General features: G+C 41.6%; 1 protein-coding gene across 2 annotated transcripts in view; it reads left to right on the forward strand.

Moving 5' to 3' along the window:
* tead1a (TEA domain family member 1a) overlaps positions 1-25502 on the forward strand; it is a 44606-nt gene extending 19104 nt beyond the window's left edge. For both annotated transcript variants that reach the window (XM_063477677.1, XM_063477679.1), the window contains 10 exons: positions 6319-6383; positions 8545-8607; positions 11639-11770; positions 11975-12024; positions 13411-13472; positions 15749-15876; positions 17618-17791; positions 20246-20386; positions 20793-20945; positions 22586-25502. In XM_063477677.1, the coding sequence (XP_063333747.1) occupies positions 6319-6383; positions 8545-8607; positions 11639-11770; positions 11975-12024; positions 13411-13472; positions 15749-15876; positions 17618-17791; positions 20246-20386; positions 20793-20945; positions 22586-22699 (1082 nt within the window). In that variant the 3' untranslated portion in view covers positions 22700-25502. The remainder of the gene's footprint in view (positions 1-6318; positions 6384-8544; positions 8608-11638; positions 11771-11974; positions 12025-13410; positions 13473-15748; positions 15877-17617; positions 17792-20245; positions 20387-20792; positions 20946-22585) is intronic.
* The last annotated feature ends 1840 nt before the right edge of the window (positions 25503-27342 follow it).

Below are 27342 nucleotides of genomic sequence, written 5' to 3' on the forward strand. Positions count from 1 at the left end.
TGTTCGCTGTTGTGTCAGACGGTGCGAATAACGACATAGACGGCTGTGGCGGAGGCTTGTCTCGCAGGGCAAAGTGTCAGAGATGCAGGGGGAGAAAAGAGCCGTAAAAGAGAGGAAATAGAAGCAGGCTATAGGTGCACAGTGTGTGTGAGCGTGGGACTAAGAGAGAGAGTACATATATGTGTGTGTGTGTGTGTGAACTAATAGAGTGATGAACAGATGGTTCTCTGGCTGCCACCAGCTGCGTCCCCCCCCTCCCTTTCACCCTGTTGTTTTTCTTTTTTCCTCTCTTTCGTCGTATCGCTCTCTAGTGAATACTTCTTGAGTTTTGGGAATCGAGAGAAAATCAAAATCAGTATCCCAAATATGAGATAGAGGAAATAACTATCATATAGGTTAAAGGTCCCACACAGACTAGAACGCTAAATATGAGCCCCGAAAAAGGGCGGCCATATTTGTTTGTCCCATTAGTGAGGTCAGGTCCTGTTCATGGGGGATCTGGCTTACAGTCTGTGTACCAGTGGTCTCTAGGGTGTTTGGTTAGGTTAAGGTCAGGACTTTTTAAAGCACCTTAAAGTTATACTTTTAAAAACTTGTGAATTGTCCCAACGTCACAGTTTCCTTCAACCATATCGGAATTTTTGCAATTTTAGCGAATCGTCTTCTTTTTTTAGCTTCATGTTACTGTTTTGCTTCATCTGTCCTTTTCTTTGAACCCCAGAGACACAATAAGAAGAGTTTCTAAGCCTGTAAAACAAACTTATGTAACATTAATGCTATGATAATCTATGAGGAACATGATCTACTATAATTAGATGTCTTAAAACAACAGCACTAATGTTCTGTGTGCTGGTATAACTCAGTGGTTGAGCAGGTGACTTATTTGCTAAAAGGCTTCTGGGTTCGAGTCCGCCCTGGGCCATTTCCTGTGTGTTGTTCCCCTTGCTCTCTCTCTCTCTGCTGTTGTACTGTGCTGTCCAAAATAAAGGTGAAAATAAAATTAATACATTTTCGGATGTATAGATCTGGCCACGTGTGTTCTTATGGAGGGCTATGGAACAAAAATAATCTCGCTGCATTATTTGGCTGAGTTGTGATGCATAATGTAAATCAAACCATTGAACTGTCACCAGCTTTCAACAGAAATGAGCTAAATGTTACTCGAATGAAAACCACTATTACTATTTGTTTCTCTCCCAGTAACTTTAAAAAAATATGTTTTGTCATATTTTGTTATCAGACAAAGAACCAATATGAGCCCATTAGTCGGTTATAATAACATAGTTAGAGACCTCTGTTTTGTACTGCTGACATCTGGATTTTAGAACATCAGTGTGATTGGTGCCAAACACATAGACTGACGACAATGGCTGTGTTGTGATTTTGGTTATATTTACATGTAAATGTGGTTCTTTCACATCCCCTGGTTATTCATGGATGCACTGCTGCTGTTCTCTGAATAGAGCAGAAACAGAGAGAGGTGTACCCAAAAAACCTTGCAGCTGACAACCCAAACCCTAAACGCTACGGACATGCACAGATCGGAAGCAGCAGCGCACTCCTGTCGTGCAGAAGTCGCGTTGATGCTAAACCTCGCGATCGACCTCCTTTGTGTTCCCGATCAGTTGCCGATCAATCAGACTCATTCTGTTCTCTGCCTTGGTGGCATGTTTGGTTGTTTACCTTGTTGACTCTGTGTGCAGGTTGTTGACACGTTTATCATGGTGACCTAATCGAGTTAGATGGTGTCTGTTTTCAGAGGCAGAGCAGGAAAGGCGAAATGGCAAGAAGGGATGAGCAGCATTTGGCCACAGAGACCAGGGGTTTTAATCATTGCCTACAACATCTGCGCTAACCGGAATTATAAAACAGTATCTAGTTTATTCTAATTTTTAGCTAATGGAGCTTGCAGGATCGAATAGGCTCTTATTTTATTTCATGCCTGGTGTGTAATCGGGCTCTTGAGGCTGAGCTGAGTTTGTTTTGTTTTTTAATGATTTTTCTGCTTTTTTCCTGCTTGCACAGAAGCCAAAAACAAGCTTAGCTATTAAAGGCAAACTTAAGCATCTTTAAGGGTAGATTCGCTTTCTTTGACATTACATTAAGGCACACTAAGTGACTGGTAAGTAGTCTTACAGTACAGAGGAGAAACGAGTAATACCTGATAGGCAGGGGACTACTGCGGTTCTAGAAACACCCCCCACAGGGTGCAGGAAAATGGAGTGAAATGTAAAAGAAGAAGAAACGGGTACAAAAAGTGCCGGGATAAACTTAGTGGATGAGAAGCTTAGAAACATCATAATGTGGGTGCATATAACAGGGAATGAAAAGGTGAATAATGGCTCTATTATCCTTGGGAAAGATGCATCAAAAGTACAATATAATGACCAGTGTCTTTGTCTCCTACATATCCTATAGATCTACTGACTAATACACAGAACGGCATCTGTCTCTTAAGCGGTGAGCATGCTCGAACCAGCTATGCCACAGGGGGCTTTACTTATTGAGAATAACAGTGGAAGAAGTATAGACTGTGACACATGTTGGCAAAACTTTTCCAGTCACATGGTGTAATACACACCTACATTTTCTTCATTGTAAAAATGTAATCATCTTAAACTGGAGGTGTTGCTTGACATCCTTCATTGGGGCTGAATGGTTTTGGTTCTTTCCAGTCGACATACCAACAACGTTGCAAAATCAACTTCAGCGAAACCAGTTACTCGACTTATATGACTCATTTTGAAGATACTCTTCATCTTCCCCTAAGACAAAGGGCTAGCTACCCTTCTGCCTTTGTCTCTTCATTTCGAAATCCTTTAGATGGCCAGGAATTTAATCCTCACATGCCCGATGCGTGACTGTATTTTTTAAATGTTTCTTCCTGTGTGTGCGTTACTGTACCCTGCTGATGTATCTATAGTTTTTTACCTTCTTAGGGGCTGTAACCTACCCAAAATCCTTTTCCAGTAATAATAAAATACAAAGCATAAGATTCACTAAATTTCAGGCTCACTGCCGCCTACTTTATCTGACATTATTAAGAGAAAAGTTCCTCAAATCGCTGCGTTTTTCAGCTACATTTGTCTTTATTTCTAATAAATCACATAAAAGTAGAGAAATTACTTTTTAAAGGATAATTTAGTAGAAAACAAATTTACCCTTAAGTCAGTGTCTGGTCAGATTAGTGTGGTTTTCACTACATGATCAGCAGTGCTGACAAGCTTTAAGCACAACACCCAGATCTTATCACCTTATGGTGAACATGTGCGTGAGCACGGGTCTGCATTAGCATTTATTTAAGCCCTGTTTGGCAAATGGAAATCTGGTAGCCTTCGCTCTCCTTTTAGCTGTCTCCACAAACACTTTAAAAAGGAAATATCTGGCTTTTTTTAAGCTGCTAAATGCTCTCCAGCTAGTCCGTGACTTCGGCCGTCAAAGCTGACGTGTGCTGCTGCGGGTAACAGGATTTATAAGACCGAAGGAAAAGAAAGAGACGCAAAAACAAAGCAAAGAGGAACTGCCGAGTCCTGCGATCATTCCCCCACAAATAACGAGTCGTCTTAGACCACTGTAATATGAAATTATTATTATTTTTTTTAGTCCACGTTTAATTTCAGTGTGCACTGTAACTGAATTGGAATAAACTGGTATTAATACTGAAATTTTGGAGTGGTTTCAGAATGAAAGGAGAAAATGAATATTAAAGGCTTTATTTGTTGTCAGAGTTGAGGGTTTAAGTCTTTTACTGGTTCTATCCTCACAGCTTCTTCATCATGTTGCATGTTTTAATCATCACATTATTCCGTTCCCTGACAGTGGCAGTCGTGTTAACATGAGAAATTTAACAAAATATCATATTATTATCAGCACTTTGAAAAATAATATTTACACGGTGCTGGGAACACTCAGTCAACACTCCTTGGTTCCTTTGAAACAGGTCAGATACCGTGATGCGCTACATATTACGGTCGTCCAACATTAGAGTAAGTCGATGTTACCAAATCTCTGCAGGTGGCATCACCTGGCAGTAAAAGATTAACAGGATTTGGTTACTCTTTAAAAGAACTGGCAGCTTGTTTGTAATAAATGAAAGATTAACTTCAGTCTGCACCAACCAGGATTTCAGGGATTGTGCCTTGGAGGACAAAGGGAAGAGCCTCAAATGAGTGCAAATGAAAATTCTAAAGGTTTAGCACTTTAAAAACCGCTTTTTGGATGTAACGAACAGAAACTCCCACAAAGCTGCTGTGAATCCAGGCTCTAGGCCAGTGTTTGGCCCCTGTGGTCTCTGAGGTCTGTCCAGGGTACACAACAATACACACCACTCAACTCCAGCCTTGTTAGCGAGCGCGGTCAGCGAGGCCTTGACCTTATTCTGAAAGGGGTTTTGAGCTATTCTATAAAGCAGCTGAAGCTCTTAATCACCCCACTAAGAGAGCGACGGCGTAACAGTAATGTACTGCGGCTTGCGGACAGGAAAGAAAAGGCGCATTTCTAACCACACAAAGTGCAGGAAGCTTCTGATTTAGCTTCTCCTTCTCACCCGTTCTGCCTCGTACCACCTCGTATGCACTTTCATATTGTAACCCTGTGTCTTCGAAGCATTACATCACCAACCCGGGTCTTGTTTCGTGTGTTTTCTGGAACTTTTTTCGTGTTCTCAAATCAGCTCTAAATGGTTCAGAATCACATAACAAACATGTAATTTCATTACTTTTCTTTCTTCCCAGTTTGTCGTCTCCATTAATATCGGCTTGCACGCGGTGGCCTCAGCCTAGAGATAGGGAGCTGGGGGGAGCGCGGGGGTTGCTTCTGTTCGTCACGGTTAATGACCATCTGACTTTGGCCTTGAAGTCTTTCACTGGGCAAGTAGAGAGAGATGGAGACAGAGAGTGGAAGAGGGAGGGAGGGAGCAGACGGGAAGCCCATTCACTACAAGAGGGACAGAGGAGGGGGGAAAAGGAACAGCCAGAACACAGGATGGATGGATGGACGAATGGAGGGAGGGAAGAAAGTGTGTTTGTGTGTGTGTGCGTGTGTGTGTGCTGGAGAGTTTTTGAAAGAGAGGGAGGGTGAGAGTGAGGGATGTGTGCCGCAGGGTTAGTGAAGGATGATAATTCACCGTTAAGCCTCCTAGAAAGACCAGCTGGCCCCTCTGGAGTCAGATGTCAGCCTCCACAGCCAGGACTACTCAGTGTGTGTGTGTTTCTGTGCACGCGTTCACAGCACGCACTCATGTTTGCGTATACATCTATGTGTACTGTGTGTGTGTGCGTCTGCGTGCTGTCGTCAGTCACAGCTTTTGACTGCTAGAAGGAAAACACCTGCATGGTGAGCTGTAGATTTTATCAGTCTAAGCTCCATATCTCAGTGAGAGTGGGACTGCTCAGAAGGTACACACACACACAGACACACACACGCATGCACACACACCATCTGCTAGTTAGTTAGGGCTATTGTTGCGAGCCATTTGGGTAGTGTGTAGAGGTTTGGCTTTGTGCTGATCTTGACCATCAGTTGGCCAGCTGGCCCGACTTTGGTTTTCCACTTGGTTGCAACAGAGAACAGATCGGGAGCGAAACCAAACCAAACCAAACTGAACCGCATTTGCTTGTTAGCAAATAAAATTACAGTCAAATTACATAATTTCCCAAAATCTGTAAAATGGTCTGTCGTCTTTAATTCCTAAGGACTGTAAAGCTGTAATATAGCCAGGCTGAGCAGGCCTAAGTTAATATGTGCAAACGACCCCTCCCCTCCCCTTCGCAGTTTCTCTGGATGTAAAAGTTGTGTTTTTCTGCTTTGTTTCTCACTGCCTCCCTCTCCCTGGCTAATCTATACTAGCCAGGTCATGCTGAGTCTGCTGTGCTCCCCATTGAATGGGTTGAATTATTCAGCATCGTAAGCGTGCGTGCGTGTGTGTGTGTCTTTATGTGTGCGTGTATGTGTGCACGCGTAAACACGGGTACAGCTGGCCTGCTGGCTCCTTTAATCAGGGGACGGCCGGTCCGCATGAATGCCTGTATTGTTGGGTCATGTGTATTCAGGGCCGTGGCGTGTGTGATTTTGTGTGCATGTGTGTATGTGTGGACGGCTCAACAGGGGTATCGGTGATTACAGCGTTTCTATGTGAAACTGCACGTCAACCGGGCCGCTGGGTCAACAGCTCTAAATCAGCCACTAAGTTGTTTGTCAGGGTCATATGATTTCTGCGTGCGATTGTCCTCGTAAACGAAAGACCGGTCAAATGGGGTTTAACATGCATGTGGGCATGCATAATGTTTCATTACTATGTTCTGTGTCTTGTGCCTCCAGGTCGAAACGAGCTGATAGCCAGATACATCAAACTCCGAACGGGGAAGACGCGAACAAGGAAACAGGTAATAATGGGAGTGCCCTTTAAATCCAGTCATGCCGCCTACAGTATGGATCGCCACGTATCCCATTATACAAAGAGTAGCTTGGAAAAAAAAAAGATCTCCAACTGTCGGAAAAAGCACAGAGATTTAAAGGATATTGTTTCCCCGATCAGCTGTTGATTCAGCAGTGCAAAAAAAGCCCATTCAGGTGCAGCTAGTCAGCTATACTCAGTGTTGGGGAGTAATGGAATACATGTACCTGTGTTACGTATTTAAAATACATAATATGAGTAACTGTGTTCCGCTACAGTTACCGTTTAAAAAGGTGGAATTCAGAATACGGTTACTTTGCTGAAATAAAGGGATTACACGGCGGTCTTTTCCTGTTTCATATGTTAGGCTATGCTCTCTCTATTTTTGGTAATTCCACACCGGTGGAAACCCAAACAAAAGACGCATTAAGAGGCTCTAATGCCTGTGTCTCAATCTCGCGGCCCATGTCACCCCTAGTTGCGGCCCGCATAAATGACGTGCCGAAATATTTTTAAAAATTATTATTCAAAAAATATTTAATATGAAGGCAGTAGGCAGAGTGTTACAGGCATCGCCCTAAAGAATGTAGGTTCATGGGCAGTGTAGTCCGTGCTGCAGGGAGAATGGACTACCATACCCGTTATGTGTCTGTGAACGAGGGAGGGAGAAAAAGGAGAGTGGAAAAGAGTTGTCACTGAGCAGAAACGGGAGACCGAAGCATGTAAATATAATAATAACCACTGCAGCCAAAAACAGTGCCTGACGAGCCCAGTTGTAAATAAGCTATTAAGACCCAACTGTACACTGTGTTCGTGTTTTCCTCCGAAACAATAAGTTCCGTTGGAGCAGCCTTTCAACGCCTCTCTCTGTCTCTCGCTAGCAAAGTTGACCCAAACAACAAAGTAAAGCTAGTTTTTGACACGAACCCGGCATATTAGCCAGAGGTCCCTTTACTATGGTTCGGAGCCGCGGACCTGTTTTATATACGCGCGGAATAGTTTTCTATACGAGATCGCTGCAAAAAGTGCAGCCTTACCTAATGTCCACCTACTGTTACTCATTTTATATTAAGATTTAAACATCTAGTTGGTATTGGTATGGCGAATAACCTTCAGTAATAGTAATAAATCACAGCAATAGTACATTCATGTAGTTGTAAACAGCACGATAATATATTAAGTAATCCAAAGTATTCAGAATATGTTACTCTCATTGAGTAACGCAACGGAATACGTTACAGAATACATTTTGGGGCATGTACTCTGTAATCTGTAGTGGAATACATTTTAAAAGTAACCTTCCCAACACTGGCTATGCTGGTTACTTGTATCAGTGTTACCTCGAGGTAAAGATGTGTGTGCTTAGTAAAGCTCTGGTAAGTGTGATAGTGCAGCTGGAGCTGTAAGCCAGCATTCACAAGCTAACCTCTGATGTAACTATAACTGTAGTTTTACTGACGACCAACCATCCTTTTATATTATATACACGTGCATTTTGGACCTCATATTGTTGACTATGGTTATGTTCCATTGATGGATTTTAATTGGAGTATATGTATTATGTTATATTGTGTGCCATATATAATGTGTTTATTCTGCAGTTTCATTTCATTTTAACATAACGGTCGTCCAGTCAAATAAACTGTGTTGGAAAGTGTTGTGTTTGTTGTCACAACAACCAAATGTGACATCTTCTCTGTGCTACTAGAAAGGATGAGGTGAAACCAGGAACGCATTGTCCGACTAACTGCCTAGTATCAGCAGCTGCGCTACTGTTACAAGTTGAGCAATGATATAAATACAGGAGAATGATAAATTATACCACCCGTCTGTTTAGAAGCACTAACTGGGTGTCTGGATTTTTATTTATTTTTTAATTATTGCATGTCAGTGAAGTGTAATCTTAGTATCTGAGCTCTTGGCCCGTGTTCCCAAGTGTCTTTTTGCTTGCTCAAAAGATGCGCATAGATGGGTCTATTCACTGTTGTCAGGGGAGGTAGGTGTGTGTCTGTGTGTGTGTGCGCACCCTTCCAGTGTAGCAACAGTCCTTTCATAACCATGGCAACTCACTGTTTGGTTCTTCCTCCTCTCCTTCCTACCCTTCAACTCCTCCTTCACTTCGTCCTCTCCTCTCGTCTCCTCTCCTCCAGGTATCCAGTCACATCCAAGTATTGGCCCGAAGAAAATCCAGGGAATTTCAGTCCAAGCTAAAGGTAAGAGACCGCACAGAAACATTTCCAGAAAAATCCTCTGCTGCTCAGGAAGTGTTGCTGTTTTTTCTTTTCCAGTTTGTTTGCTATAAACACAGCTGATTAGTGAGGATTTGCTGTGATGACTACAGTGGATGAACAGAGTGAAAACAGCATCATCCACAGAACTGCAAACAGATTTTTCTATGTTAACACTAAGAAATGGAATGAAAGAAAAATCACTTTTTAAAATTTTGAGTCTCTGAAGCTGTCCTGAAGAAGCAGTGGGAATCTGTGGCTGGCTGCTTTGCTCTTTGCTTGTTAATGTGACGCTATAGCTGGGAGGACGCCTGTCACGTTGACACCAGTTTCCTAGGTGTATAATTAGGTCTGTTTAGGTTTTTCACTCTCTCATGTTTCCTCCTCCTCTTCCTGTCATTCTCTTGTATCCATACATTATTTTGTCCTTGTCCTCTTACTCTCTCTCTCTCTCTTTGAGTCTGTTAATCTCATGCCCTTAGTATCTTGTCCTTCTTTCCCCCCTCTTTCTTTTTCTTCTTCACAGTTGGTTGTAATTAACTTTATGTAAAGCAACAAGGGAGCGCTTGTTTTCCGAGAAGAGCAGTCGGAATGAGAACAAAGTCGGGGCTGAATTGTTTGCTTTCACAAAAGAAACAACGGATGGTTAATTTAAGTTTATAGTAAAGGTTATTAGAATTCATATAGATCCTTTTGTTGATGATACACTATATGTTTAAGAAACACATTTGTGCACACACAAAATTGCTTAAGTGTAGTGATATTATGGACAAGGTTACTGATACGGGTAGTGCCCCTTTAGCATGTCTCTAGTGTTGCTTTCTGATTTATTTATTTTTTACCCCCCTTAACAATTTTCTAATTGGTTACACATCTAATGACAAAAAGCTTCTAGTGGGGTATAAGTGACGATTGAGAGGAAGTACTTCTTTATGTGTCTATAGATTAATTTCAGTTCTTGAATATTATACCTTTTTAACCCACAAATAAGTCGGTAATTGTCAACAAAGGAGATGGAAAGACCTCTTTAACTATAGACAATCTTACATGAGATCACGCCACTGATGATGCTTGCGAGTTCATGTTTTATAACAGACAAACATGTGTATGTGTGAGTGCCAAAACAAAAATATGGAGCTGTAAATGAGCACCACAGCTCTCCTATAAATTAACTGTGTGACAGTGGCATGTTTCCACCTAATCTCGTCACCACATGGCTTTCTTGAAGAGCTGCACGCATCTCTTACGTGACTGTAACGTGTGACGTGATTAACTGCGTATATGGATGGCTCGTATGGCCAAAAGGTTGTATGACAGTCTTTGGAGTAAAATGAAGGCTTGATCAGATGATTAGCCAGGCATTAGGTCACAGAGCCTGTCACTAATCCATTAAAATGAATTGACCTGTAGCCCCTGAAGGTTTTAATATCGATTATAGCAGTGCCTGTAGTTCTCTCAGGATCACTTTAGCCAAAATAGGATTGTTATTCCATCTCTACTAATTTATACATGGAAAGCCTGAGGCCTTTTAGGTCCCCCCTAACAGAACCTAGAAGCCACCTGTGAGATTGATTAGGACAGAAATGGCATGAAATGGGTTGCAAAGTAGCTTGTAGGGCAGGCAGCAACTGTATGCAGGTATCATAACACATGCAAGATTTCCCAATTGGTTGTGAAGATGGTTATTAGCTTAGCCGTCAGCGTACGTGGGCAGGGATTGAGATCGACTGAGCTACCGGTACTGCTGGCTGAGCTTGATCTTTTGTTCTGCCAAAACTAATGCTCAGGTGAGTTTCAGTGGAGTTTGTCGTCTTTGCCGCCCTCTCTGCGTAACACTTGACCATTTAGAAAACCGAAATATTTTAGAAAAGTGGGAAGTGTGAGCTCAGTGTAGATCACATCCCAGACCATGAGACCATTCAAGATACAAGATCATCACATTGTCCACGCCTAGGTGTGTCTGCTGTCCGAGTAACATTTGCTGCCTCGTAGTTTCAATACATTTTCTGATCATCTATTAAAAATCTAACTACGTATGGAACTCTTTGTGTGGATTTCACAATACTTCCTCATTCAACAGGAACAGGATCATTGGTGATTTTGAAGGAATGAGTTGAGGTCAAGGTGGTTATCATACCCATATGGCTCCTGGTATTTAATATGAAAATCCAGCATGATTCCCATTTCAGTGCCTCCTATAATGTTATTACCTCCCCTAGGAGGAGAGATTTCTCTCAGTGCCAATTAACTTGAGTGAAGCAGCCAATTAGTGATTCTCCAGCTATGGCAGTGGCTCTAATTCCATTTCTTTCAGCTGTTTCATGAGTTTCATGCTGCCTTTTTGTTCACGTTATAAATAAGCCCACATCATCAAGCTTATAAATCTGCTATATGTTATCGTTTGCCCCGAGGCAGCAGCTCTGATCAGCAATGTTCACCGTGCCGTGTGAAGCACATTCAGCTCTGCTGTACACTTTGTGCTCGCCGCTCACCACTCATGTCGCCACGATTTTCCCTCGAGGCCACAAGCAACATCACCACACCCAAATGACACGCACAAAAAGACAAAGCCCTGTCCCCTGAATCGCTCTGAAACGTCACAGGGACAGTTTTTTACAAAGCAAGAGATTTAGATATGAAAGAATGTAGTCTGACCCTGATAAGGGTGTAAAAGAAGCTCCTGTAATTGTTTGCTTGGAGCTACACGGTGTTTTGTTGGCAAATGAGCTGCTCCATGTTGGGCAGTTTACTTAAATTGCTGTACGTTAATTTGTGCAATCAAAAAGTAGCAGGAAAGTGGCAGCCCGATCACATCCAGTCACACAGGGACAGTGTTTTCCCCTCAAGCTTTAATATTTAAGATTCCATTAGTCAAGACAATTCAGATTCTTCTTCTCAATTTCATGAATTTTCCGGCTTTTTATGACTCACTGCTGATCTGCACAAGCTGCACGGTAATGACAATGTTCAGAGGAATGACGATGTTAATGAGTGTGTGGTGTTTGTTTACATGCAGGACCAGAATGCCAAGGAGAAAGCTCTGCAGAGCATCTCCTCCATGTCCTCTGCTCAGATCGTCTCAGCCACGGCCATACACAGCAAGCTGCTGCCTGGGATAGTCCGTGCCAGCTTCCCTGCTAATGCACAGGTAATACTCGTGCGCACACACGTGCATACATACATGCATACATACATGCATAGATACACAGATGTGCTGTATTTATTCTCTGTGAATAAATACAGGGAGTAGGGGATGAATAGAAATAAAGCAATGTGAAGTGGCAGTGCACAAAAAACATGCAGAGATTGCATTCTCAGTCCAGTGTATTAACGTGCATGTGTGTACTTTCAGCTGTGGCAGGGGATGATTCCTGGAGGACAGTCCAGCTCCACCACAGAAGAGTGAGTCGCAGTCACCTTACACGTTCTCATCCAACTTTACATGTTTTCTCTTTTGTCCATGCTTACACAACTGCAAACTATCATGCATATTATGCCCTTTTGTAGTAAAATAAAATAACAGCGACTGGTCTGCAGGTGTGGGATAGGATTTGAGAAATAACTTGAGATCAATTCACGACTTTATGGAAAGATTGTAATGATTTGAAAGTAAAATCTGTCGATAAAGTTAAGAATTCACAAGCAAACACTTGGGAGATTTTCGTTTTTAAGTCAAGGAACTTGATAAGCTGTCAGTTCTCCCAAATCAGCGTGTTGTTTTCTTCTAAATAGACCCAATTTACAGCACCGTGAAGCCGGGATGCTTCTGATAGTATGCTCAATGTGGTAATTTACAGGTCATTCTAAAATCACGGGTAATTTCTTATGGCTTAATCCGATTGCTAAGAAGGCTAAAATTTGATTAGTTCATCCACTGGAGGCATAACACATGTCAAGCACCAGCAGCAGCACTGGTGTGAAGAGGTTGTTACACCTTTGCAAAGTAACACAATATAATTCGTTGCCCAAGAGAAAAAAAGACCTATTTTTTTTCCCCCAAAATCTATGAGATGTCTTCTAAATTTGTAATTTTTTTACATCTTAAACTGCTCTGTAATTTCCATTTTCACCTACAGTGGCCATACTAACCACTAACTGTACTAAACACAGTGAAACATGCACTTTGTTTCATTTAAGTGAACTTGTAAACCCTCACATCAGGAGTTTTTCACTCCTCTGGCTGTAGACATTATTACTGAGTACTCGCTATGTTTTTGAAATGTTAGAGTGGGTTCATCCCATTTACTACTAAGTGCTTTTTGAAATATGACAAGCCAGATTTCTCAGTGTTGTCAGTCTGGATTTGGCTTAAAGTTATTGATGCATTTTTTTGCAGCAGACAGAATCATAACAAGAGTCTCGCAGACACATCCAGATGCATGCAATCAGAATAAATAAATGGATGTTTAAACAAGGTGGCAATTCAGAAGTCACAAATCTGATTAGTTTGCAGGAGTGACACCTGGAATCTTCCAATTCCTTAGAAAATAACGGAACATTTTATTTCCAACATGTTTAAGCTGGTTTCTTGGCCTAGTTTCTGTTCACATGGCTAGCTGCACCAAGTTCAAACCCCCTTTTCATTTCATCACCTGCTGCTCTTACGTGCCCATGAGATGATGATAATGGTCGGAAATAGGGCTGGTATAGCTTTTACTGAACTCGGAGCTGCTCTTGATCTCTGTGCTTCTACTACTGTTCATACAAGACGCACAGCAGACTTCCTCGCTGTATAATGTAAGTACAGTGACAATGCTTCCTTTCTGCTTCCTTCTCTGTTTCTCTCAGCATCAAGCCTTTCTCTCAGCAAGCCTACTCTGTGCAGACAGCAGGGACCACCACGATCTCAGGTGAGACGGACTACAGCGCAATTATCTTCTTTTTTTAAAGCGGACTCGCAGTCCTGTCTCCTGCCATTTAGACCGCTGCCTCACTACAGGATGGTTTTTGAATCTGTCTGAACACCTGGGTCTCCAGTACTCCCGCTTTTGTATCGTGAAGAGGTCGTGAGAGGGAAAAGGTGTCGATCTGACTTTTCTTACATCATCTGTACTAAAAGTTTGTGTTGCTTCTTCTTAGAAGCAGCTTTGAAAATATCAGGTGGAAAGTGCAATTCCTGGGAAAATTGCACTTTGATTGCTTGGCATAGCTTTTGCAGCTTGCGTGCAGCTGCTGAGGCTGTCTGTTTACTGGCTGAAAATGCTAGTAATTTTAATCTTGGAGCCATATACCCTTTAATACAAGGGGTAGCAGGATAGCAAGCAGTGTTCATTTGGTCCTGTCAACTTAAAAACTCTGTGTAACCTCAGAAAACCATTATCATTAATGACCTCCATTGCCGCTGAGTGAACTCCAGTGTTGAGGACATTAGTGTGCAGCTCGTGCTCACACATTGACTATTACTGCAAAAAGTAAACTTATACATCTGCCATTAAACAGCTGGCAAGCTAGCCAGATAGAAATATCCCTCGGATATGATTTTGCTGCCGATAATGTTAGCAAGAAAGACAACTATACCCAGCAACGTGTCCATAATGTAGTGCTGCTCACACCGAAGTTGGTTCCTCTGTTACAACCTTTATCCAGAGGAGCTGCTTTGAGTCTACAGTCTGGAATCTACTGTATGAACCACATCAGACGACATTATTAGTTCGACTGGCTGCATCAAAGAATAGATCCAATTTTGTGACGATACGAGCCAGGCCTGTATGCTACTTTGAGAACAAGCCTGGGATGCCTAGTGACCTAAAAGAAATGGTAAATGGACTGTACTTGTTTTCTATTCAATTTAAGCTCTTGGTGTTTTTCTACTCTAAGCTTTCATTCACACACACATTCACATAAGTGCTTTTTCTTTGCCTAACTTTGAAAAAAAAAAGATGCATCAGGAGAACTCGGGGTTCAGTATCTCGCCCGAGGATACTTGACATGCAGGTGCCAGAGGAGCCAGGGATCGAACCACTTTTCCAATTAGTAGACAAACCACTCTACCTCCTGAGCCGCAGCCATCCACAAAAACTGCTTAGTATAAAGAAGAAACCCTTTAAGGTGACAGGGAAGAAGTGAACTCCCAGAGGAGAGTGAGAGTCCACGTAAGGGTGAAGCTGGAGGCCACACTCGACCACAAGAGATATGTGGCGAGGAATGAACAACGTCACTGAGGTTAAGATGACAGACAAGCAGCGCACAGCCAGTTTCTTCAGCAAGTTTAGGTTTAGTGTGGCCTCGGTTCACCATCGCTACACCACTGACTCACCAGGCTGATGGTACCAACTGAGAAAGTTGGAGGTGGTCTCATTTTTAATATTTTTATTAAATATATTATCTAATTTTTATATTACGATCCTATCAAACAATGAAAAACTAATGAAATGACAAAAGTTAGTTTTATTGGCTGACCTGCTGATTGCACACAGTACCTGTTAGCTTTGCTGTTTCAGAGTGGAAAACAACCTCAGCTGCGTGGCCTGTCCTCTCAAATGTGGAACAGGGCACCCAAACTAACGAGCTCTTTAGTGTGTGCTTGACTTGAAGAAGTTGAAATTTGACCGTTTGTCAGAAAATTAGGTAACCACGGCCACTGGAAATGCCCCAAAACATCTCTAATCTTTTATCCACTCATGACAAATCAGAAAAAGACTGAGCCAGAACTGAGCCAGCCACGTGACTGACCACAGATGAGGTCAACAAAAGTTACGTTTCATGAATTTAAGAAGGCACCGTGTCACTTGGCTCACCCGGCACTGTTGAGCTTCCTCTCTTTAATGACCCTTTGAGGTCTCGGCCAGATTGTAAATTTGCCTCAGAGTGGATGATGGGGTGTGCTAGTTACAATAGCATGAAACTAAGTGATGAGAGTGGCGAGGTTTTTGAAAATGGAGCGAGTGAGTTTTGAGGCAGCAACCGGGGGTCTCGCTGTGGCCCCTGCATTGTTACCCCTTTACATATACTGTTGTTAACCGCTTTTTAGTGCCTCGCCTTTACCTCAGCCGGCCTTTGTCCTCGGGCCTCCAGTAATGGCTTAAATTTTTACACGTTTGCATTACTGCTAACCCCGTTAAAAAGCACGATTGAACATGTTGCAGTGGTGAAGTGGGGTTAAATGGCGTGTGTGTGTGTGTTCAAGGCTATGAACCTCCCAGTGCAGCCCAAACGCACCGAGAGCCGGCATGGCAGGGTCGCTCCATCGGCACCACCAAACTACGACTGGTGGAGTTTTCATCTTTCCTGGAGACACAGAGGGACCAGGAGGCAGTGAGTTACTCCGCACACATGCACACATATCCAGCACCAGACTACAATAAGCACTCCCTATTGTCCCATAAACAGAGATGACAGATAACCCCACAGCAGAGAACAGCGTTAAAGCCCTTTGTGTGACGCCTAGTATGAATAACCTTTGTAAAGCTCTATCTCTCTCTCTGCTCAGTCTATCTGTCATCCTGCCACGCTGAGTACTCACTGCCATTTTTCTACCTTGGGCTCATAGACAGCTGGCATTCATCTTGTTGCTTTTTGTTTGCTTAGTGGGAAAAAAACTGTTGTACAGTGACTTTGAAATAGATTCTGTTGTCAAACGGCATCATGTTTCCTGCATCATTTACATTAGTGGGAATAAATGGAGTCCTTAAATGTAGATCCATCCCACTGAAGTCACATTTAACATGCAGATTTATCAGTAGGCAAAGACAAAGTTGGGTAAAAATCCAGAAAATTATGTATTTTTTTTTAACCAACCAGACTAGCAGATCTTTCTATTAAGTTTTTTGCCCTCTGTGATCTGTATAGCTGGCCAATATTGCATTAAACTGTATGATTTATTGTGCTGCAAAGCCAAACAAACTCACACCCTGTCTAAAAAAAAGCAGGTCAGAGAACAGCCCAGTAAAGTTGCTGTGGTCCTGTTCTGAAACTGGTCAGTGGGAGTAAGTCAGTAAAATCTCTATTTGAGCTCAGAAATAGAAATTTGAAGTTTGCTTTCAACATAAGCGTATTAATCAGCAGCTTAGATGGATACTGAGATTACAGTTGAATTATTAGCAGTTTATCCCTCAGTTTAATTTTGTAGCTTTAGCCATAACTTCTAGCAGCTATGCTTGCATTCAGTTTGTTATAATTGATAAAACCTGACTTAAATTTAACGATTAAATGATAACGACACGTTTAGGTTCCTAATCTTTTGGACAAAGACAGTTTTTGCAGCTTTGCCTCTGCAGCGACTGCAGCGTTTGACTTTAAATCAAACAACGAAGATCTGACTGAAGTGCTTTCAGCTTTAATTCAGGGGAATTAACACAAAATCTGCATTAACTGTTGAGGAATTACAGCCATTTATACACAATCCTGTTTTCAGAGGCTCAAAGGTAATATGAGGATTTTTTCACTGCTTGGATGAAAGTCATTTGCAGTCTGCCTGAAGTGGAGAACCCATGGCCACCAGTGTTTCCTCCCTTGAGATGCTCTGCTAGACCTTTACTGCAGCCTCCTTCAGTGGCGGCTTGTTTGGGTGTTTTCTCTGCCTTTAGTTTTGTATTCAGTAATAGAACAACATGATCTGCTGGGTTGAGATCAGAGCTGGTGATAGAAAAATTTCTGGGGTTTTTTGGGGTTCTCGGAGGGAGAGAGTAGCTTGTCTCTTGGTTGCAGACCTTGACAACCTCGATGAACGGTAGCGTCTCAATTCATGCTGAGAGTGTTCTTGACTGTGTTTCATGTCGATAAGTTGTTTTTCTAAACCATGGAGATAACTCTGTCATGCACTTTCAATGACTTCTGTGGTCTTGTTGGCTTTTGGTTGTGCTGTGATGACGTGCAGTCTTTCTTTTAACAATGCACCAGATTGCTGATCTAACTTTATATTTTTCTGTTTCTCTGTTAGGTTCAAAATTACAGTGAAAAGTTATAGCAGGATCCTAGAAGTAACTTTAGGCGTACCCAGTGTGTTTATCTCCACATTTCTGGCCTCCGTCTGATTCAAACGTTTCTCTCTTCTCAGTACAACAAGCACCTTTTTGTGCACATCAGCCAGAGCAGCCTGAGCTACAGCGATCCGCTGCTGGAGTGTGTGGACATCCGGCAAATCTACGACAAGTTCCCCGAGAAGAAGGGAGGTCTGAAGGAGCTGTTTGATAAGGGCCCACAAAACGCCTTCTACCTGATCAAGTTCTGGGTGAGCAGACAAACTTTTAATAAGTTTCCTGTTTACTTGAGGTTTTTTTCCAGTACCTGTCAAATAGCTTAAAAATATTTCTGGACTAAGGTTAATGTTTTTTCCTTTTTGCTCCTGGAAATGCTTTGCACGTCACCGAGTAGGGTCAGCAAGAACCACATTCCATGCACCTCTGCCCCCACCCAGGGAAAGTTCCCATATTTTTCTACGCAGCACAGTGTGTGTGTGTGTGTGTGTGTGTGTGTGTGTGTGTGTGTGTGTGTGTGTGTGTGTGTTCTTGTGTGAGTTCCATCTGTCCACCTGGAATATGGAGGTGGTGGGTTGATGAAAGCGCAGACGCTTTGTTTGAACACCTGCTCACCTCCAGACTCACAGGTAGCTGTTTTTACCTGTGTGTGTGTGTGTGCGTGCGTGCGTGCTGACTTTACTGTCCTTTCTCAGAACTCCTCTGTACCATAGGACTTCCAAAAATCCGACTCTCAAACTAATAATTTATAGCCTCTACAAAAAAAAGTCAGTAACAAAAAAACCCAGTAAGATGACAATAATTGGATCTAAGTGGGCGGACGCTTTCAGCTATTGTGTTCCTGTTTTTTGGAACAAGCTACTCTCTTCTCAGTTACATGTGTGCATACATTCAACAACAGACCCCAAACCTTTTTATTTACACAGATCTTCACTTAATAGGCGTTGGCGTTGTTTTGTTTTGCAGCTTTGACTGCCTTAAGGCATTGCAAACGTACACAGGTTTTTATGTCTCTATCTTCTGCATCAGGTGGATTGAGTTTACATGTAATGAAATGTGATCTATAGATAAAAACGTCATTGTCATTTGCAACATGAATTAAATGTGTGTATAGGTGTAGTAAGTAATTTTTCTTAGAATCATCTCAGATGAATGGGTCAATTAAAGTAATCGGATTTGGTGATTGACAAACTGAGCTGTTGGATGCTTTCAGTGCTCACGGTGGAAAAACATACTGGCTTTTATCTTCATGTTTTCAGACAGTACTTCAGTCTGATGATGCTATGTCATAGTTATTATGCTGTAGCATTGTGGTGGCCTTTGGGTTGATGTTCTGTGACCGTGTGGCTACATTGTATTGTTAGTCGCTAATAAGAGTAGCTAAAATCCTTGCCTTGAGAAGTAAAATAAAGTGGATATTGTGTAATTCTTTTTAACCACAAGCATTTCGAGTTGGATATTGGATGTTGTCACAGCCCTAATTTGTAAGCAAGTTAGCTTAGTAGGAGTCACACTGATTTGCTAGCTAGATGAGCTCATGTTGCAGCAGATTATTTATTCTCGACACCTTTTGCTCTTTCCGTCATTGTCATAAATGTAATTCTAAAACGACACCATCCTCTGTGCATGTGTTACACTTGCACTGCTTCAACATGAGCAGAAATCCAAGGCTTCCTGTTAGTTGCAGCTGCTAAGCTCCATGACTGGAGAACTCCTGTTCTGGGGTGGGGCTGGTCAACTGACAAAATCACTGTGAGGTGAGGACGTTGTTGGACAGTAGAAATAATCCAGGAGAGGACAGGAGCCTGCAGGCTTGTGAAGTGGTGAGGTGTGCTTGCAGCATGCGAACAAATAAAGAGTGTGTGTGTGTGTGTGTGTGTCATGTAGAGAGCCTTCCCTTGAATTTAATTAAAAAGCTCTCAGATCTACCACAATGGAGTGTGTTTCTGATAATCTGCAGCTTTAATAGAGCACGGTTTGATGTTTGTGTGCACGTGAGTGGATGTAAATGTAAGTGAGTAAGCATATGGTGTTTGTGTTTGTGTGTTCTCTGAGCCCCGAGACACACGGCGCTCCTCAGAGGACTCATTACAAACAGTACAAACCCTTCCCCGCTCCTCCCTGCCTGCAATCCAGGTGCAGTGTGTTCTCTCTGCTCTGATTAAACATTTTTCTGCTTCAACTTCGGTCGCACAAAGTTGTATAAGAAAATGTTTCTTTCTTCTGTTTCCCCCCTGTACCTGTCTCTTTCCTGTCTCATAAAACACCTGCATAAAGGTTTGGTTCAAATAAAAAACAAACAAAAGTGGATGTTATAAAGGTCAATTCCCACATTTTACAACAATACATGTTTTCTTCTACAAATTGCGTTTTAACTGTTTTATGAGGTGACTAAGGAGATAAACATGCATATGCAAGGTTTCAGAACATTTTAGTGCCCAGCTAAAACAGCACTCTGCACTGATGGATGGAGGAAGAGTATCGGAGATGATTCTTTTATTTCATGTACTGAAAAATAAGGTTGCACATTGCATTTGCATGTCAGTTTCAGCATCATAATCATGGATCTGCTCGAGACCTCTTATGGTGCAGTACCAGCAGAGGGCACTGTTGGAAAACTTTAGCTTCAGAAAAGCAACAGGACTAAATATGTGCTTGTTTTCTGTGACCTGATGTTCGCATTGTCGTCTTTGCTCTGTGGTTTCCAGGCGGACCTGAATTATAACGTGCAGGACGACCCCGCAGCCTTCTACGGTGTGACCAGCCAGTACGAGAGCTCGGAGAACATGACAATCACCTGCTCCACCAAGGTCTGCTCCTTTGGCAAGCAGGTGGTTGAGAAGGTTGAGGTGAGGACTGAGGATAACTGCTAAATAGAAACATGTTGGGTTTATTCACACAGCAGGTGATTTCTGCATTCAGACTGAAAAAATATTGATACTTGCAATCTTTAATTAATGTTTTAAATGTCCTGTAACTCCCTATGTGTGCTTTAAAAGCGCCACATCCTTCATTTTCTTCACTTTAAGCCCCCGATGGCATCAGATAATCCCTTATGACACTAGCAAAAATTATTATGTCAGGCCTGACAGTTTTCCACAGCTGCACATAATGTTACACAACCATTTTCAAAGGCTGAGCTTTTCACTAGAAAGCTGCTTTTGATGTGTAAAACTGATGGAGGTGCCTTTCATTGGTGCGTTGTGTAATATTATTTGGCTAAAGCATCTTCCTTTGCTTCCCCCTCTCTCACAGACGGAGTACGCGAGGTTTGAAAACGGGCGTTTTGTCTACAGAATCAGTCGTTCGCCGATGTGCGAATACATGATCAACTTCATCCACAAGCTCAAACACCTGCCGGAGAAATACATGATGAACAGCGTGCTGGAGAACTTCACTATTTTGCTGGTGAGGGCAGAGACTGCGTCTCTCTGTGTGCTGTACTGTTTATGTTATGCAAATATATATTTACCACCTTCCTTCTCTCGATGGGTGAAAATGTTACACTAAAATGCAGTTAATCTAAGTTTGGGACGTCTCTTCTGCTTTTCCTCATTCTCTGTTATATCGTTATTGTTATCATGGCAATTGCTTATATTAAACATGAAGCTTCAAATAATGAGGTCAACATATGTACAGGTAATCCCCATGAGATAAAAGCTCAGGTTTCATCCTGTCTAAAAACTGAGTTTTTTAACTCTTAGACCTCTGATGTCAGAGTCATAGAGGCTAATTATTAATATCCTTAATATGATCATCTCACGCTGACAGCCAATCAGTAGAAAGCTGGATTACAGAGAGAGGGAGATTTTAAAGGGAGAAGAGCTAAAACCGCTTGCTTCAGAGAGTGGATAAGGTAAAGACTGTATATCAAAGATGTACAGTGTGGCATTAATGACGGACCCGACCACAGGCTTGTGCTTTTAAGCATCTCTTTATTAACTCGGTTGCTGTTAAACACACACGAATGGCCTCAGCTCTTCCGCTGCCAGTTGCACGCATCACCAACAACAATAACCCAGGACCCAGTGCAGATCTTTAAGCCGACGACGCGTGACTGCCGATGCTGTGCAGGTGCATCCATCTCCCCTGCAACGGCACCACAGACCACGCCCCGCCACATACAGATTCTAGGTCTGGAAAAGGAATGGAACATCAAAGTGTATTCAAGCTGGTTGCAAAGAGGAGTATATTAAGATCCTACTTCCCATCAAACACACGGGAGGATAAGGCAGGGAAGGTGATAGGGCAGTTCTTACAACATGAGCTTCAGTGTGTCTCAGCTTCCCAGGCAGACCAACCCCTCCCTCATCATGTCTGGTTTTAAAATGGGAAGATGACAGCAGTGAAAAAGCTTAGCTCAAGACTTCACAACAGGATTTCACTAGTCAGCATCTGTGTTGACCTACTTTTATATACAGTCTATGGAATGAACTTGGGGGCAGCACCAAGATCCAGTACAAAATAAATAAGAGTGATTTTAAACTAATGCAAAGCCACCCTAGTGGAGTCCAAGAATAAAAACATGAAACTGGAAATGAGCAGAGTAGGTCCCCTTTAACACCAGCCGGTGCCAGGTCTCTGTGACACTACATTCACTGGGAATAGATAATGAGAATCTTCTTCAGCGTCTGTGCAGAGCTCTCGCTGCTACTTTATCCACCTTTTTTGCAAAAATCACACAACCCAAAAACAAATGGGATTAACCAAACTCTGATTTACTCCCTAAACCAGCACCTTCAGTGTGCTTGTAAAAGTCTACTAAAACTGTGCATGTGAACTTCTCAGTGGCACCTTTCTGCATTGGTAGACCTTTTACAGTGCTTTTGTTCAGGTGCTGTAATTGTTTCATGCGCTTTGTATAAGCATATTGTCTTCTATATCCTACAGCTGTGAATACATGTTGAAATATTAGTTGTTGCCTTGAGGAGGATAAGAGTTTAGAAGTATACTTGTAGTACAGTTCTTGATCTCGAATGATATATGTATATGAGTGTGCTTAACCTTGACCCCTTGTGTGTTCTTCATTCCCGTGTGTGTGTTTCCAGGTGGTGAGCAACAGAGACACTCAGGAAACGTTGCTGTGTATGGCGTGTGTGTTCGAGGTGTCCAACAACGAGCACGGAGCACAGCACCACATCTATCGACTCATCAAGGAATAACACACACACATATACACACTCACGTTGAAACACATGTATGGCCTTTGCTTGGTGTTTTGTTTTTTGTTTTTTCCTTTTTTGTGACATCAGAGCTAAAAATGTCTCTAAAAATTAGTTTCAGCCAAACAAATTCGTGAAAAAAAAGAAAAAGGCAGCATTTTCACTGAAAATAACTGGGGTAAAAATATTTTTTTTAAATTAATGCCAGATATAACACCGCAGAAACCTCCTCAACAGGAGCATATCCACACTAACTCCAAACCTGGTGATCGGTAGCTCATTAGCTATAATGATAATAAAAAAAAAGCACAGTGGCAGTGCAGCCATAAAAACACATCAGAATCGACCTGGTGCATTTCCGCAAGAACATCCTGACTCTGATATCACCAGGGGATGTCACGTCTCCACTAATTGGTTCCTTCTTCTCTTTCTCCCAGTTTTTTTCTCTTTTCTGTCTTTTTTTTCCTCTTTCCTATCTTGATGATGGAAATGAAAATGGTGTTTCTGTCATGAGTTTTGGTGAAAGTCAACCCAGGGAGAAGAAAGAAAGAGAGGGGGGAGATAAAAAAAAAAAACCCCAACAAAAAACAGAGAGAGAGTGAGATCTCATAATTTCCTCCCCGTGTGTTATCTGTCAGGAAACTGACAGGCGCTGAAGGTCAGACCCTGTGTATCATCAATAAGCAGAAAAAGCTGGAGGAAATAACACTACTGCATTATCATATAGTAGAATATAGAGGTGGATTTGTACAGATGGACACTGCAAATTGTGTGAGCTGAATTCTTATACAAGAGGTTTGTCCCAAAGAAAAAGAAATCAAATTTTTACCTTTTTGTATGTTTTCTTTACAAAAAAAAGAAAAGAAAAAAATCTTCTAAACTTTGGGGAGTTGTTTATTGATAATAGCATAGAGATTCTATTTTAATTCCACAATCACTATCTAAACCTTATGTTAATAATAAGAAACTATAAGTGAAATTGAACAATTCAGGTAGCTTTTTTTGTGCAACAGGTGACTCTTTATTTTGCTTAAAAGACTAACAAAATTATAATCCTCAAGATTTCAGAATCCTGTTTTGTGGGCTTTTATTGTGAAGCAGCAGCTGTAGGAAATGCCAGCTCTGTGGGAGAACGGCAAACGGTGAAACTGACGTCACTGAGACGTCATTAGAAATGCTAAAACTGGATTCCTTAAACGGATTCAACGTGGAATTGCAGGCTTCATCCCAAACCGTGACAGCTGTCACACAGAGGGGTGATTAACGGATAGAAATGTGATTACAAACTATGATCAACTATTAATATGAGCTTGCAGATCTTAAGGATTATAATCTGAAGCATACTCTGGTCTACTGAAAAGCACTGTGAATTTTAAACCTTATACATTGCCATTCATGGTGTACACGTAGGGAAAAAAGTTTTACTGCTGTTTTTATCGTGTAAATTACTTTTGCAACTTAAAGGGGACCTATTGTGTTCATTTCCAAATTTTCGTTCTTTTAGTCTCCTAGAGTAGCTTTGCATACGTCACAGTTCAAAATAATCCTCCTTTATCTTATTTTGGTCCTTGATGTAGCCCTTCAGTTCATTCAATGTCTGAGTCAGCCTCCCATTATTAAACCGAACTTCTTCTAATTGGCCACTACCTGCAAACAGAAGGCTCAGCAGGTTGGCGGGGCTTTGAGGTTTTTTTTGTTTTTGTTGTTGTTTTTTTGCTATCTGAAGCAGAAACCTGAGCTTTTGGTTCAGGGATTACTTATACATACCCGGACATATTATTTAAAATGTTGGCCTAGTTTATTCCAAGTGTCCACCATTTTAACTTTATATATGATGGAAAACAAGGAAAAGTATAATAAGTCCCCTTTAATGTTATCTTAGGTAAGTGTGATGACCATGCCCATACAAGGAAACCTGAATATTACATCCATATTTAGATGGGACAGCCCTGACCAGAAGCATTCTCACCTCAGTGTCAGGGTTATTTTAACTCTAGATGACACAGTTCCCCTCAACCACTACAACACAGTTTTTTCTGGTTATATTATATTTAAAAAGTAATTTATGAATTTTAAAAAACCAAAAACTCTCGATGGAGTGTACTGTAGCAGGTGTCGTCTGGTGGTTTGTCTGTGTCATGCCCAGCAGCATGAAGTGCCTTTGGCTGGAAACAGCATTAGACATTTCTATTGTGTTTCCCAAAAGTCCTGATAATTTGATGTTGTAGGTGGTGCATGGGACAAAAAAACAAAAACATTTTATTGTACAGGAACATTTTGGTCCCACATGCCCCTGTTTTCTGTGTCCTGGGATCAGTTTATCCAAATTCCATGTAACAGTGGTTCCTTAATTTAATTTGTGGACAGTCCTGATTAATTTTTTTTTTCTGATGTCTTTGGGATAAATTCTTGTTCATGTGGTATCTATTGGCAGTATTTATTCCATGTATTTGCATTTGTTTATTACATGTGTGACGGATTCATGTAGAGAGAGCTTGTGCACTAGATATTACCTGGCGCCTCGTTCATAAAATGCAACTGTTTGGACTTGTCACTGTTTGGACGACCTGCTCTTACAAACCTGCTGTAGAATCATTTTGATCATCTGTTTTCTATAGAAGCTGTTAAAAGTAGTGGATGCCATCAATTAACTTTTACAACTTTAATATCTCTCTGTCCGATACAGCTACAGCTAGCAGGTTAGCTTAGCTTAGCATAGCAATGAAAGCAAGTGGAAACAGCGCTCATAATCTCTTCTAAAGCTAGCAAATTCAGATATTGTGTTTGTTTGGTATGTTTTTTTTTTAAAAAAGCATATAGTCAAGTTAGGCAGTTTAAAAAATAAGAAGAAATGCTAAAAGTCGACCAGCTCTCAAATCATCTTGTCTTGTTATATATTCACATACTTATAGCTGGTTAGCTTAGCTTAGCGTACTCATAATTAGCTTTTGCAGATTATCTGCAAGTTTGGCCCGTATTCCCAACCACCGGTGTTTGGAAGGCTAGTTTTAAAAAGTAATAGATTGACTCAGTTTTAAATTCATTAGACTGCCTGCTCTCAGGCTTGTTCCAGCAGTCCAGGCATACTTTTGAGAAGTAGGCAGTATTACTTTTAGCTTTGCTGTTTCCACTTGTTTTCATTGTGTCATGAACTCATGGCATTAGCAGCTTTCACACAACAAACCGAACAAGAAATGTATTTGTTAGAGTGCCAAACTGATTCTTTAAAGTTAGACTGAAAAGGCAGCTATAAGCTACACTGACTAGGTTTACCGATTTATCTGGATAAGCTTCTTTCATGTGGAATTAAAATCCATGATTTGTAACTCATTGCAGCTCTTAAAGGTTTCTTTTTTTGTTTACATGTGGGAATCTGTTTAAACACTAGAAGGTCGGAAAAATGAATGCATGTGAATGAATGAGGCCCAGAGATTTTTATGTTTTAATAAGAAAACCTTGATACAGTGATGTTGGCCAAAAATGCTTTGCGGTGTGTGGAAGATCCAGTAACTTGTAGGAACTTCAAACCTGAAATGAGACATCTTTGCTCAGAAATGGCCAGCTGTTCAAAATTTAGCCTCAACAAGTTATGACTCACACGTGATTCACGTCTCCTGCCTTTGTGCTGAAATGGATTAGTGTTTATCCAAAACCACTAGGTTTTGACTCTGTTAAACTAAAGACCCCTGTGGGTGTCTGTCCGGATTACAAACCACGCTTTCCCCCCTCACACTCGTGAATCATCCCGCTAGGAAATTCCCCTGCTCTTGACTTTCCCAGACTTGTGGCTCACACTCCAGTATTTGTTGTTTGTAGACCGAACACTAGGCCTTCCTTTAGGAGGATGGACACGTAACGTGCAAGTGATAGCCCAACATAGCTGCAGCTATGACCCTCTGTCCAAACAGTATCTAGCACCTGCTTACCAAAGACAGTCATGTGACACAAAGTAAAGAGGAAAGTGATTTATTAAAGCTCGCTTAATGAACATAAAAAAAAAAATAAAAAAAAATCAAACATGGACGCCCCTTACCATCTTGGCTGTCAGGAAAAGGCTTCTTTAAACTGTGACTCATTAAAATGCTCTAACTGTCCGTTAAACATTACAAGGACTCAGCTGCACAGCTTAACTGTTAACTGTCCATTTGCTGTAATCAGCTGGAGAATATGTGGTGACAATGAAATAACACTAAAGCAGTGAAGTCTAAAAGGTCGTTCAAAAGGTCACAAAGTCCAGTGAAGCACTGAGTTTTTCAGTCATCGTCGTCTGTGTTGTTAATGTCGTCTTGTATGTGCAAGTTGGATATTATCTTCTATTACGGATCACGTGAGGCACAGAAATCCTGTCTGTAATCAATTCCAAAATGGCCTTGAATCTTTTTCGCTCCGGTGCAGCACGCGTGTGTCGTGCACCGAGGGGTTTTTGATAAGGTGCTTTGTATAAAAGTGACAATAACGTTTATTACAGATGTTGTGTATATCTTTGATATTCTAATGTTTATCCTATTTTGTGAAGAGAGTACATTTAGGAGAAATCCAAAAGCTAGTAATGTGTGTCTATTGGTACTGCACAGGGTCTGATCTTTGCTTTGTAACTTTCTCCCCCCTCATGGCTAAAGGTATGTTAGATATTTTCTAGCTTT

The sequence above is a fragment of the Pelmatolapia mariae genome, linkage group LG7, assembly GCF_036321145.2.
Source record: "Pelmatolapia mariae isolate MD_Pm_ZW linkage group LG7, Pm_UMD_F_2, whole genome shotgun sequence".
Classification (NCBI taxonomy): domain Eukaryota; kingdom Metazoa; phylum Chordata; class Actinopteri; order Cichliformes; family Cichlidae; genus Pelmatolapia; species Pelmatolapia mariae.